At 39.7% G+C, this 14,721-nt stretch overlaps 1 protein-coding gene across 1 annotated transcript; it reads right to left on the bottom strand.

Moving 5' to 3' along the window:
• Window positions 1-348: 348 nt before the first annotated feature.
• Window positions 349-2,819, bottom strand: LOC130102564 (GTPase IMAP family member 7-like). Its single transcript, XM_056268520.1, has 3 exons — window positions 2,729-2,819; window positions 1,521-2,174; window positions 349-1,355 (listed from the first exon to the last, which is right to left on the bottom strand). Exons 2-3 carry the CDS (start codon window positions 2,170-2,172, stop codon window positions 388-390), a joined length of 1,620 nt encoding a protein of 539 aa, XP_056124495.1. The 5' UTR covers window positions 2,173-2,174; window positions 2,729-2,819; the 3' UTR covers window positions 349-387.
• Between the last annotated feature and the right edge of the window lie 11,902 nt (window positions 2,820-14,721).

The raw sequence follows: 14,721 nt of genomic DNA, 5'->3' as shown, positions 1-14,721 counted from the left end.
CATGTGATCTCAGTTGGTGGCGTCCACCTGAGTTGACGTCACTTTTTTAGTGACGTACGACTCGCATTTACTGGGGAATATCCGATTTGTCTGCTTACATGGCACACGCAAATGCACGTATCCGATTCATATCCGATTTATTACCACATATGAGTGAGGCCTGAAGCCGATCTGAGAAAATCGGAATCCATGTGGTTTTTTCCTGCTTACACGTTCACCGGTCATATCCGATCTGTGCCACATCAGAGGAAAAAATCGGATTTGGGTCACTTGAACCATGCAGTGTAAATGGGGCCATAGATGATTTCAGTATATTGACAATAAGAAAAAAGAAAAATCATTAGCAATAAGCATAGGTTTTGTCATGACTGATGATGAATTGATCTCTCACTGAACTCTACACATGGTCTGTTCTGCTAGTTTCCCTGTAGCTCTGATTACAAGATCTGCCTTCATACGACTGTTTCTATTTCTCTCAGCCTCCTTTATTGCTCTCTCTTTCTCCTCAGGATTCTCCAGCGTCAGACGTTGATCATAATCTGCTCTGTGTAGATGAGCAATGGCTCCATTCAGCGCTTCTCGTTGCGACTCCTCTACTAAACTCCAGGATATCTTCTGCCATTCTGACCGAGTGACCGGTTTGTGCTGCTGTTTGAACTGATTCACTTTCTCATACAGTTTCTGCTTCTGAATCTCCTGAATGTGCTTCTCCGTTTCATCAAACACGTCATTTGTAAAGTGTCCTCCATTTTCTGCCACCATCTTCTTTATTTTCCTTATCAGATCTTTGACTTGTCGGTAACCAGCAGATTTATTGTCCAGACAGAAGAATCTGTTTCCACACCTCTCTACAAGTTGTTTAAGACCTGAATCACTTTCCTGTAGAAACTGCTCAATGGTTTTCTTTTCTTTCTTTAACTGTTTTGTGTGAGTAAAGAGGATTAAAGTGTATTTTTCCATCTGTTCTCCGAACACTTCCTTGAGTTTCTCCACTGTGTTTTTCTCCTCCTCAGTGAATGTACCCAGTTTAATCACGATAATAAAAGCATGTGGTCCAGGAGAGGCGTAAGTAATGCATTTCATTATTTCAGTTTTAACCTCCTCATTATTGAGTTCAGTATCATAAAGTCCAGGAGTGTCGATCACTGAGATCTCTTTACCAAACCTCACTGTAGTTTCTGAATGACACTGTTTCGTCACAGAGTTTGAACTGGTTAAAGATTCAAACAGGTTTCTGCCGATGATGGTGTTTCCAGTGGCACTTTTCCCAGATCCAGTTTTTCCCAGCAGAACCAGTCTGATCTGGTCTTTCCTCTCAGGAATCACATCAATCTTATCTGGATCTTCTGATGAAACTACAACAGAAACATCAAACCACATCAATGCGCTGTTTAATTATATCTCAATATAATGCATTTGTAGATGCTCTTAATTAATCTGAGCATGACAAACATAAGTGCATTACATTGAATAAATAACTTGTGTGTAATATTGAATGAATATACAACAAATCATCTTACAATTGACAAACATGTCCTTGCTGTTACACCTTATTCGGTCCATGGTAAATTTCTCACCGTTCTCCATCATCATTCCTTCAATTTTCTGCAGTAGTTCTGGGACTTGATCACCATGTTGACACTTGTTATTGAAACAGTGAAACTTTCCTCCACATTCAGTCACCAGTCGCTGGAGATCCTCATGATCTTGTAGATGTTCATCAATGGTCTGCGGTTCATCCAGTTCCTCCAGCTCATCTCCACGTGTGAACAGAATCATGATGTACTTCTGAACTTCAGGACCAAATAAACGCTTGATATAATCCAGGATCTCCTCCTCGTTTCCCACAGGTTCCTCTAGAGGAACGGTGAGCAGAACTGCACTGAGTCCTGATGAACATCGAGAGACCAGCTGATCCTTCATCTTCTCCAGCTTCTCTTTAGTCAGTTCTGGATCCAGTAGATCTGGACAATCAATCACACACACCTGCTTCTCTCCGGTCTGAGTTTTACCCTCACACACTTCAGCTTCATGCTGCTGCTTATGTTTGTGGATCTTAAACCTCTTTTCTCCCAGTATAGTGTTTCCAGAAGAGCTTTTCCCAGAACCGTTTCTCCCCATCAGAAGAACCCGGATCACTGGATCATCTGGACTGGAGCTGGTCGCCGACATCTCTGAAAGAGACTGAAAATATGGAGTATGACTGTAAAATGAAGGCAAAGCCAGGTGTATTCTCATAATACAAGTTTAACCCCCAGTTTCACAGACCAGGCTTAATCTAGTCCCAGACTAAACTGCATGTTTGAGCTGTCTGAACTGAAAGCAGATCTGAGAAAATATGTCAGTGTCATTGTTTTGTCTCAAGATGCACACCAGTAATGTTTTTTATAATAAAAACTACTTAAATATACTAATTGAACTAAGGCCTAAACCTTGTCTGTAAAAATGTGCCTAAGAGTTTAATAAAACATTAATCACTACAAACACACGAGAAAGGCAACAACAGTCAGTAAAAATATAATTGATAATATTTGTCAGCTCAATGTAAAATTGATCTGGATGTTTCTGAGTCATTTATAATGATATTCAGAGGAAACATGATTTATGAAGAACATTATCTCAAACTGAACTGCAATACAACTAAACACTTCACACTGAGACAATCCAAACTAACTCAAATGAAAGTACTTGTTTCTTACTTTAACAGAGTAAACACACACTCGCTTACCAGGAAGAGTTTTAGTCCTCGTCACCAAACTGATCACAATCCAAAGAAGATCCTTCTGAGAAAATTATTTTACACAAATAATAAGCAATTCACAACAATCTCAACAAATATCTGTCCTGTTTTATAATATAATGTAACACATCGGCATAAAACACACAGTTGCAGGAAACATAAACTCACCAGGAGTCGAGCTGCAATTCAGGTTTGTTGAGATTTTCTTCCACTTCTGGAAAGGCTCCTCCTTCTGCTTTCCCCTGTACAACACATCCCTGATTCCTGCACGCTTCTGCTCTGACAAACCTGGGCTTTTTGAGCTCATTGTGGGGGGTTTGTAGATTAAATAAATGAAGACTTCAGATGCAAAAGCCTCTAAGTCCGTCTAAAGCTTTTGTTTAATATTAACATCTCTATCAGGCTCCTATGTAAAGGTTTCTACCCAAGGCTGGGATTTAATGAGTTTGAAGTGAAAGTATTTGATGAGTGTATACTATGTGCAGAGAGCATTCACTCAATATTATTATCTCGTTTTTGACAGATGTGGCTTTTAGAGGCTTTTGCATCGGAGGTCTTTAAATGTTCACGGCTCATTGAACTGAGAATCAACATGAAGCTCAAGAGCTGAACACATTATAAACCCTCATGAGAAACACATTATAATGCACACAAACACCAGACAGCCACAGAGAAACATCATAAGAGTGTTTGTTCAATGAAGTTTATTTATTCTGTCAATAATTCATTTATTCTGCCAAGTTTATGAGCGTCCCACTGGGAATTGTCCCGATGGCCACGAGCCTGTTTTTCAATCTTTTGGCTCAGAGCCCATTATATGACAACACCGGTGTGATATGAACATTTAATGCGTCAGTGATCAGCTGATAAATTCATATCCGCAGTCATGATTTGACTGGAATGCGTTTACCGTCAAGGATTTGTTGTGTCACGTCGCATTCACTGAAGAAAGCATCACTGATTATAATGGCTTCTGTTGTCTTTGCTCTGGCGCTTGTCTTATAGACCATTTCAAGCAAGTCAACAATAACAAACATGATCGAATGCTGAAGTGCAGAGTGATGTCATCAGAATCATTGACCCATATTGGTGGAAGTGAGAGACCAATTGAATGCTGTCTAGAATCTGAAGCTCCGCCCCCTACATTATAAATAGACGCTGAAGCTGTGGCTGAAATCGGTCACTTGTTCACACAATTACTATTTTCTACACACTAAAAAATCTTGGGTTATTTTTTTCTACCTAAAGCCTGGTTTGAGCCTTTTGGGCCATTTGTTGGGGTTATTTTTTTTCAGTATTTCTGTAGTTTTTGTGTTACCCAGCTCCTGGGCCAGACGTAACAACCCAGTGTTTCCTCTATGTAAAGCACTTTGAATTACTATTGTGTATGAAATGTGCTATATAAATAAACTTGCCTTGCCTTGCCTAGTTTTATTGTGCTACCCAGATCTTGGGTAAGTATAACAACCCAGGGATTGAGTTATTTATCGCTGGCTTTTTGTGACCTCTTCAGGAGAGAGCAGTGCAGCTCCGCCAAATTGGTGCATGTCTTCAGTAAAATACAGGTTTGTGTACATTTTATTGTATCTATAAATTCGTTATTTTGCTGTATATTGTTTAATTTTAAGCAAAGCAACATACAGGGCGCAATGAGAGTCACCTACACTAGGGTCACGTGACTTGCGTCTGGCTTTTTTTTGGAAACGCCTGATGCCTTGCATAAAATTGTATGATTTATTCAAAAATATACTAAAAATACAGAATACTAAAAATAAAGGGATTATCATGCAAGCCAGTGGTTGTATCGGGTATTTTTTTTAAAAGCTTAGAGGATTTAAGTTAATCCGTTGACATTAATTCATGTGTGAAGTAAACAAATTAAATAAAAATGAATATTAGAAATGAATTAACTATGTTGGGTTAAATCAACCCATTATCCTGGGTTAAATAAACAACCCAATTTGCTGTGTAAAATTAACCCAAAATGTGTTCTTTCCTATATTTCAAATATGCTTTCCATTGGGGCGAATAAAGTCTGGTTTCACGTTAGTGTCTCGAGAACCGAAAGTGGCATAAGTCATAAATTGTCAAATGCTGCTTTGCTGAATGGCTCTGGCCGAGCTGTAATATAAGCGAAACGCTATTGGCTATTTTAAAAAGGGGTGGAGCTGCTCGATATGCCCCGCCCCTTCTTCCTGTTTCAGTGGAAATTACATCAACACATTGAATAATGCTGTGCGTTTTAAGGCACTTCAGTGGGACTTTAAATCTCAAATCTTTCAAAACAAGTTTTCCCACTTTTTCTTTTTAAATACAGTGGGTGAAATAAGTATTGAACACGTCACCATTTTTCTAAGTAAATATATTTCCAAAGGTGCTATTGACATGAAATTATTTTAATCTTATATCTGTTATTGAACAGTTGATATGGTTGTTTAAAGCAGATCTAACACAGTCGCTCAGGCGGGGCATGTTGTCACACTGCATTACAATGAGCCGCTATTAGAACTATGATATTCTATTCTATACTTTTAGAAAAAGGTGAATAAAGACTGAGAGTCAATGTTTAGAAATTATTAATTATTATTATGTTTTTAACTATGTTGTATAGCTGTGTTTTCCGGTGTGGTCATTGTCACTCAAAATCTTTTTTATTTTTAATAATTCATTTTTTTTGTTATTTTATATGAAAAAGTTAATTATGGTATTTTATTGAAAAAATATTTTTGTTTGTCTTGTATATTTTTTATGATTAGATCAGATAAAATTTTCTGTCATATGGTCATGTTATAACCTATGGGGCATGTTGTGACACTTCACTTCCATTCTTTCAAGGTAAATCAAGTAAAAAGTATACACTGTATTAATAAAACAAAACCACATAATTGTACTTGACATTTTGGAAATGAATGACAAACAAACAATAAAATCACTAAAATGATAACTAAAAATTAAATAAGAAACAACAAATATACAAATAAAAACTCAAATTTTCTAAATACTAATAAATACTGTAATTGTATCTCAATCACTGGTTCAGAGGAATAATCCAGGATAAATCCTTGTTTAAATGGTGTTTACAGTAATGAACTCAAGCAAAGCTTCACAAACTTGTTGGAGTATATGTGAGAGCGCACTCAAGAGTGTTAAAGTGTTCAAATAAAGCCCTATACACAAGTTTACGCGGCAAATCGTGGGCGGCGCCATAACTCTACACATATGCACTTAATTTCCGCCGGAAGTGGTTTGCACAGCGTCTGCCGGTGTAAACACAGCTATTAAGATGCTAGCTTGGGAACACGGTTCCACTACTTTAACTGGATATGGCGTTACTATCCCCCACCCGAATTCAGTACAGAACTGGGAGGATAACATGATGACGTGGCCCAGGATAACGTACAGTAATATTTGCTCCTACTTTGCACAATCCATGGCAATAGACGGAAAAGCCATGGACAATCTGAAAGCCTCCGAGGCGTACCAATATCTGCACAGCAACAAAGTCGGTTGTGTTATGTCATACAAACATGATCACTTTATTTATCTTAAAGCAAATGTAGAGCCTAGCCAGTGTTTGAACAATGCGTGGCATAATGCTTGGGTGCTGGTAACTGAAGCTGGAGAAGTTAAAACTACGGGATGTACGTGTGTTGCTGGACCAGGTAGATCTTGTTCCCACTCAGCTGCGATTCTGTGGAAGGTAACTAGATTATTTGACCATTGTAGCCTAGGCCTTTTTTATTGTTGGTATCCGAACTACATCATAGGCGACTTGGCTAGAGTGCAAAGTGTGTGTGCCATGATGATAATAATTAGGCGCGTGAGATGTGCGGGCGCGAACGTAACTGTGTGTGTGTGTGTGTGTGTGTGTGTGAGAGAGAGAGAGAGAGAGAGAGAGAGAGAGAGAGAGAGAGAGAGAGAGAGAGAGAAAGAGAGAAAAAAAGAGAGAGAGAAAAAGAGAGAGAGAGAGAGAAAGAGAGAGAGAGAAAACTTTACAGGCATGTTATTTTTTATTGTAACAAATACTTTTTATTAATGTGAATACATTTTTATTCATGTGATGCAATAAATGTGTTTTTAATTGATTTTAATTGTATGTATTTTCATTGTAAATGTATTTTAATTAATTGTGTATAGTGTTTAGTGTATATCTGAAGTTAATTCAATAAATACGTGTTTCATACACCTCAATGTAGTCCATTGTTGATTATTATGATTATTATCCTATGCCCCGATTCTGTAAACCCTACAATATAGGCCTGTCTTTTTAGCGCAGGGGATTAGCTACTGTGAATGCGCAGCTAAAATAACAGGAAAAAAATTGTGATAGAGGTTCCTTTGAGATAATTGGCCCCGGGGCCTTGCAAGTCAAAATCCGTCCCTGACTATATCTCTCTAGGTGGAAAATGCTGTGAGACAGGGGAAAACCGGGAGTGCCTGTACAGACGGACAGAACCAGTGGAATGCTGGGTCTAAAAGGAATGCTGGTCAGAGGAAGATGAAGTATGTGCACTTCAAACGGCACAACAGGAAGGATCTCTATCAACCGCCGCCAACTTCACAGCCATCCTCTACCACTCCAGAACCGGCACAGGAGGTGACACGCTTTAGGACTCATGAAGAGTGGAGGAGGAACGCACTTGCATCACCAATGGCAGAACTTTTCAAATGCCCTGGGAATAGCCTTCTGCAGCTCTGCTTTAATGCAAATACCTCCTCCATCATCGAGCCATCACCATGTCCAGGCCTCCATCTCCTAACCCATGATGAGCACCACACACCACTGGCTTGTGTAAAATGCAGAACCTTCTACGATAAATACATTAACATGTCCACAGCCCAGCTTGAGGAAATTGAGAAGGTTACAAAATCACAGAGCAAAGAACAGGTCTGGCATGATGCACGGAGAGTGCGCGTCACAGCAAGCACGGCTAAAAAGGTGCCCGCTCGCTCAACCACGGCGCCTGACAAGTTTTTGTCAGATCACTTACACCCATCCTTCCGTGGTAATGCCGCAACCCGTCAAGGAGCGGAGGGGGAGGAACTTGCGAGGGACTATTTGGAAACTCTGGGCAACAGCATTGAAACCAAAGGCTTAGTGGTGTGCGAAAAGGAACCGTGGCTTGCAGCATCTCCCGATGGAGTGATAAACAAAGACATTCTGTTGGAGATCAAATCACCTGTGATTGGAAACAAGTCACTTGCAGAATTTTTGGCAACAAAGAACTGTGAAATCACAACTGTGGCAAACATAGATAGAGTAGATTACCATATTGCCTGCAATGGTCCAAAAGGCTACTACATGCAGGTACAAATTGGGATGCACTGCACAGGGCTTCAGCACTCCAAGTTGGTGATCTGGAACAAAACTGAGCACCTAGAAATTGAAGTACCCTACGACCAAGGCTTTGTCCAGGGGCATATCAAAAGGCTGCGCACATTCTACTTTGCCCACATGCTCCCGAAAATTGTTGATGATTTTGTTGAGGGAAGGTTACAGTTCTGCAGTAAATATCTCAGCATTTTAAAACCAAAATAAACTGCCTTATTTAGGTCATGCCCACAGGAGCAAACAGATGTTTGCCACTACTGTTTGAGTTAAAATAAAGTTTTATTTCATTTCATATATGAAATTTCATTTCATTTAATTATTGCACTGAACTACGATCATTAATTATAGGCTTTATGTTCCTTAGAGTGCTACAATTTATTTTAACACAGTTCATCATTCATAGTACGCTCATACTGTACATAAATGACACTGGATGAATTAATTGTTTTGAGTAAACTAAACAAATGGCTTCAACAAGAAAGATTGTGTGATTAATCCTAACAGGTATTAAAAAGTAAAATACAAAAGCAGCCCACACAATTACATCACCTTAAAAATATTCATATATAATAAAAAAATACAATGCATGAAGTATTTGTTGTATTTATCTGTATTTAATGAGCAACATGGCTGGGTGTTGGTAGACAAGGACACAAGGCAAAATTTAATCTCAGAAGGCACTCTGATCAGTGGACTCTTCAGGTTAACTAGGCCAGCACAGATGGTTAAGATGTTGTCCAGTTTCGGTGCCATGCTGATGGGGACGGTCTGGGATAAAATCTTAAAGACCTTCAGTCTCTGTATTGCTCTTTCCACGTGTATGCGGACATTGGCTACTCGCCTGGTGCGTGTGGTCTCCTCATTGGTCAACTGATTGCGTCTGTAGGTGAATGCAGGGATGTTCAAACGGACCTTTCTCTCATCAAGCAAGTCTCGAATGGTGAACCCACGGTCCGCCATGACCTCATCACCAGCCCTCAGATAGTCTAGGAACCCACTGTCCATGGTGATAAACTTATCGCTGCTTCTGCCAGCATAGGCATCAGATATAAACATGATTAGCCCATTAGGGGCCACAGCGACGAGATATTTCACAGTGTTGCGTGATTTGTACTGGCTGAAAGTGTCACTCCTTGAGTCGTAGTTTGTGGCTCTCTGCATGGCACTTTCGGCACAGTCAATGATGCAGGTGGTTCGAGGGTAGTTCCTCTGAAACGACAAGGGCATGGTGGCACGAATGGTCTCTCTTGGAAGCCAGGGGATCAGGACTTTGAACTGTTCACCCATCACGTCAATCCAGTGACTAATCACAATGCTTGCCATGGATGTAGACACATTGAAGCGATGAGCAATATCTCCTAATATTAGGTTTAGTTTTAGCTTCATCAAGGTCATCAGGATTTGGTCAACAACAGGAAGGGTAATTGATAGCTTACTGAAAGGCAACAACACTGTCACCAGGGTGAAAAATTGAACCATACGCACTCCTGTATACAGCCGGGAACTAGCATCATCAATGACCGTGGTGCTAGTCACAGTAGGACCCATTTCTGCCTCGCACTGTGTGGCCTTGTCTACTTTAACAGACTGTGTTGTTGAACAGTACATGTGGTCAATATGTGACGGATCCTCCCATTGGGTCTGGGCATCTCGAAATTTTGGTGTAGCAGGCTCGGCCTCACAGGCAGGCTGACAGGTTTCAGGAGCATCTAAAAAGGGGAAGAGAAAACATGGATGGAGCAAAATTAATTAAGGCATAGACCATTTCTTTTACTGTGCGTCTTTGTTCCTGCCAGGTAAAAAATACATTCCAGGAGAGAAACACATGATTGAATTGAAAGAAAAAGCACAATGTCTAAGAAAGTAAATAATAAGAAAAGTAAAATATAAATTTTTCCACAACACTACAAACATCACAATGGCAAAATTTGTATTACAACATTGCACTCACACTCACACACACACACACACAAACACACCATCACAACAGCCTGCCACCTTGCATTGCATTTATGATGTAGACTGCGTTCACATGCTATGGGAAATATGATATTTCCCACTTGTGAACTGGTATTTACCAGTGTGTTGCGTTCAAGTGCTTTTGTTGTTGTAATGTGGTAAAAAGATGGCGATCCAGACCTGTTATTTAGCTACAACTATTTTAGATTGCTTAAGTCATCTGCAACAGCAAGAAAATGATGCATCAAAACTCAAAAGGTAATAATAATAAAATAATATGCTATATATTTTTTAGATCATGAATAGTATATATTTTTACCATTCACGACTCTTGGGGTGCTCTCAGCCTTTTTGAAAAGTTCAAAGGTTATTTCATCTCGGCAACTCGTCCATCAAAATATTCTATGAGTTGCCCAGTGGAAAATACCACATGAGGGGTGTTCATGTGCATTTTCCACGTCGGCTTTTGGTATTTACCATAATTACCATCGCACATGAACGCAGCATAAGGCACACGCAGGCATGCACACACACACACACACACAAAATTAATGATGTAGCTATCGTGGGCATTGTTTGTCCCATATCCAAAACAATCAACTGCCTCAGCAAAATACCGGTAGCAATGTTAGTGTATGACAACTTGTTCATAATTAACAGTATTGTCAAATTCATAGCTAAATTTGCTTTACTTACCCTCAGATGCAAGTCTGCGTTTCTTTCTCTGGGTGGAGACAGTGGTCCGCTGGGTGAGTTGACGCCTCTTTGGCTGGGGAGGGCGATTGTATCCCAACCACAACTCTGGGAAAGGATTATCCTTGGTTGGTTTTTGGTCAACAAAGTGATAGGAACAAACAAAAACGATGCGGGGTGGTTTCTTTAGATTCAATGCCTTCAGCCAGGTCCTTGATTCCGAGTCGGTATCAGGCTTGCGAAAAAATGTAAACAATGGAGCGCATGGACATTGCCTCTTCGTAGCTGGTTTGTGGTCGTAACACTCTCTATCTAACCACTCGTTCAGGTGCTTTCGCGAGTTTTTGCACCCAACTACCGCACACGTCGTTCCCGAACCACTTTTATTCATGTTGTAAGTTAATTGTTATCCTCTTTGTCACTGCGATATCAGTGCTTTGTCGGCACAACGGAGCTAGGTAGCATTACCAGCCCGCCAGAACGGAAGTGGATTGCATAAACGGGAGGAGTTTAGGATGTAGAGCGGAAACGGCTCAAAAACTTGTGTATAGCCGGACAGTAATGTGGACGTCTTTAATAATACATCTGCATGCAGGGCCGGCGCTCCGCACACGCACATCACGCGCTGCGCGTAGGGCACCAAGTGCTTGGGGGGGCACCAAAAAATCTGGGTCGTGAAAAATCATCACAATAGGCTACTAGTATAAATAACAAATAAAATATGTCTAAAGCATGTTAATATACAAAAGCAATACAAAAGTAATATAGGCCTAGACCAAATTAGTCGAGAAAAAGGTGAATCTCATTTTTCGTCTCCCTCTGGTGCCCCCCCTTCCCCACCTCCCAGTGGTCTGTTCGATTATGCCTCAATCAATGTCAAATTTGGCACTGCAGACACCGACCTCAGACATGGCCTCGGAAAGGCACCAAGAGTCGGGGGCGAAAAAAGGAAAAAGAATAGACAGCGGGATGATACTCGCGCGTCGCTTTGCAGGTAAGACAATGTTTTAAATAAAAATGTTAGTTTTGTAGCGCGGGCGCCCTTGCGTCGTGTATGCATGTCCAGGGGGCGTCGCTAGTAGTGCAAATGATCCGGGGCTTTTTTAGCCCTGCATGTTGAATCTTTTATTTTAACGGGGGTCCGGGGCTTTCTCCCCCGGAAATTTTTTAAACTTGGGCTGTTTAAGATGCAGTTAGTTTGTTTGAGAAGAAAAGGAAGACCGCTTAGATACGTTTTTTCGTTGTTGTTTTATGCGGATAATGCGTTCATTTTCAAGAGGCCAAGGCCCAAGGGCGACATCTGTTGGTGAAACTGCAATTAGAAAAAAAAAAAAACCACAATCTCAGTGTTTGTATATTTTCATATTCACAGAGTTGTCAAATTATTAGGGCTGGGAAAAGATTAATCGCATCCAAAATAAAAGTTTGTGTCTACATGATATATGTGTGTGTACTGTGTATAATTATTTTGTATATATAAATACACACACATATGCACGTATATATTTAAGAAATATTTGCATGTATATACTGTATATATTTATATATAATTTATATTATATATAAATTTAAATATTTTATATATAAATAACAAATATTTCTTAAATACATACATGCAAATGTGTATTTATATACACTACCGTTCAAAAGTTTGGGGTCAGTGAGAATTTTATTTTTATTTTTTGGAGGAAAGAAATCAATACTTTTATTTATCAAGGAATAGTTAATTTGATTGAAAGTGACAGTAAAGACATTTATAATGTTACAAAAGTCTTTTGAACTTCCTATTCATCAAAGAATCCTAAAAAAAAAAAAAAAAAAACTGTACAACTGACAGACCAACAACTGTTTCAAAATTTGATAATAATAATAAATGTTTCTTGAGCATCAAATCCTCATATTATACTGATTTGTGAAGGATCATTTGACACTGAAGACACTGACACTGGTGATGCTGAAAATTCAGCTTTGATCACAGGAATAAATTACACTTTACTATATATTCACACAGAAAACAGCTGATTTACACTGGAATAAAATTTAATACTATAACTGATTTTTGTTGTATTTTTAATCAAATAAGCGCAGCCATGGTTAGCAGAAGAGAATTCTTTTAAAAGTATTTAAAATCGTACCGACCCCAAACTTTTGAACGGTAGTGTATATACAAAATAATTATACACAGTACACACACATATATCATTCATGTAGACACAAACTTTTATTTTGGATGCGATTAATTGCGATTAATCTTTTCCCAGCCCTACAAATTATGTACAGAATTATTATATTGTGCTTCATCAGACTAAGAAATTCTGAATGGTTGTTATTCCTTGGGTGGGTGAGTGGGGTGGGGGGGCACCACCAAGCATTTGTGCTTAGGGCACCCAAATGGCTAGCGCCGGCCCTGTCTGCATGGCACCTCAGTGATAAAACTCATGCATTCGGATGCCGATTTATTGTGAGTTTTGTGATCATGTGAACCTGCCAACGCGTTGATCACGTGGTCATTCGCATGATTGCTGTAAATAAAATATATTTTATTTCATATAGAGTAAGTGGAATATGTCATACATGGAATAATACAAATACATTTGTATTTGATTTAATAGGAAAATAATGTTCTATTTATTATTTGATTATTTAATTCTCATTTTTAAAGGCGCATATGCTATATTCAAAATGGTTCTTATGTTGCATTTAATCTCCAAAGGATGTAATTTAAAAAATATGGAATTTAGTGGAAACAAGATAATGCAGCCTCTTATTTACATGAGGTAAAATAAAGCTGCTTGGTTTGTATTTTTAATGTTGTAAATAGCCTACATATTTTTAAATTGTATCATATTTCTGTCACAATAATGGCCCATTTCAAATGTTTATGTGCTTTCTTTTCTTTCTCAAGCAAACACTGATTGCCATAATGGTGACTAACAATTTGTGCTTTTCTCCTTCAGTAATTCTGCTTATTTTTTAGCGTGCGAAAATTTCGGACGCAAATTTCGGACTCAGTGTGCAAGGGCCTTAAAATGAAATAATCAGCAGCGTTCAATAATCCAGTGAGTGTGTTTGACTGGTTTAGTTGTTTTTATTAATGAAGAATGATCTCCACATGTTCAGCTTCTCCTGTTGTTCTGGCTCAGGTCCGAGTCACATGTCTCTGTTGGTCCGGCCTGGCGCCGGCGCGTCTCTGATGGCGACGGGACGCTGCATTACGACCTCAGCGGAGAATACTTCATATTTTACTCTCACGGACTCAACGCTCCTGCCTGGAACTTCTGCTTTGAGATTCAGGTGGACTTGAGCTAAAGAACCACAGATGTAACATGAGGAGCGTGGAGGTGTTTACTGTGTGAGTTGATGTGTGTTTCTCGTCTTCAGCCGCCCGAGTCCTCAGATGCGTCTCCTGACGAGGGCTTGATCTCTCTGGCCGTCTCAGCTCATTACTTCTCCGGCTCAGACCGGCCCTCCGAGCAGCTGGAGGCGTTCCTGAAGAGATTCCCGGCCTGGGTGTTCCCGTCCTCATGGATCAGCACCTACCACATGTACAGATACTGAGGGCCACTTGCTTGAGGCCCCTGATCTCACACACACACACACACACACACACTCACTGCGGACCCATGAATGACGAGCGCCAAAAATTACTTGCAGTTCTGCAGTTCTCCGAATCTCTGCCACAGGGAAAAGTGTGTACGTCTGCTCAGACCCTGGCGTGAAGCTGAGGAATTTCCATGTCAAAGACAGTCATTTTTTTTTATAAATATGATCGTTGGCGTGGATTTTAGCGTACGCACACTTCAAGGTAAAATCTGTGCACAAACGTTTTATAAATGAGGCCCTTGGTGTTTTATATGCAACTTTATTTTCAGATTTAGTTCTGATCATTCTGGTAAATGTACATTCAGCTGGATCCAAACCTGGAAACCCAAGGGCTTTTTTATTTATTCGTTTTAAGTGTTGGAGGATTGCTCATGTTTACATGTTTTTTATTTGT

The sequence above is a fragment of the Rhinichthys klamathensis genome, unplaced genomic scaffold (genome assembly GCF_029890125.1).
Source record: "Rhinichthys klamathensis goyatoka isolate OS25496 unplaced genomic scaffold, OSU_Roscu_1.1 h1tg000274l_1, whole genome shotgun sequence".
Taxonomy (NCBI): domain Eukaryota; kingdom Metazoa; phylum Chordata; class Actinopteri; order Cypriniformes; family Leuciscidae; genus Rhinichthys; species Rhinichthys klamathensis.
This window is presented reverse-complemented; position numbering and strand designations above follow the sequence as displayed.

Coding starts and splice junctions, on each gene's coding strand:
- LOC130102564 (XM_056268520.1), bottom strand. CDS start 2,172: ATGTCGGCGACCAGCTCCAGTCCAGATGATCCAGTGATCCGGGTTCTT. Junction 1,356..1,520: donor CAAGGACATGTTTGTCAATT/GTAAGATGATTT, acceptor TTTCTGTTGTAG/TTTCATCAGAAGATCCAGAT.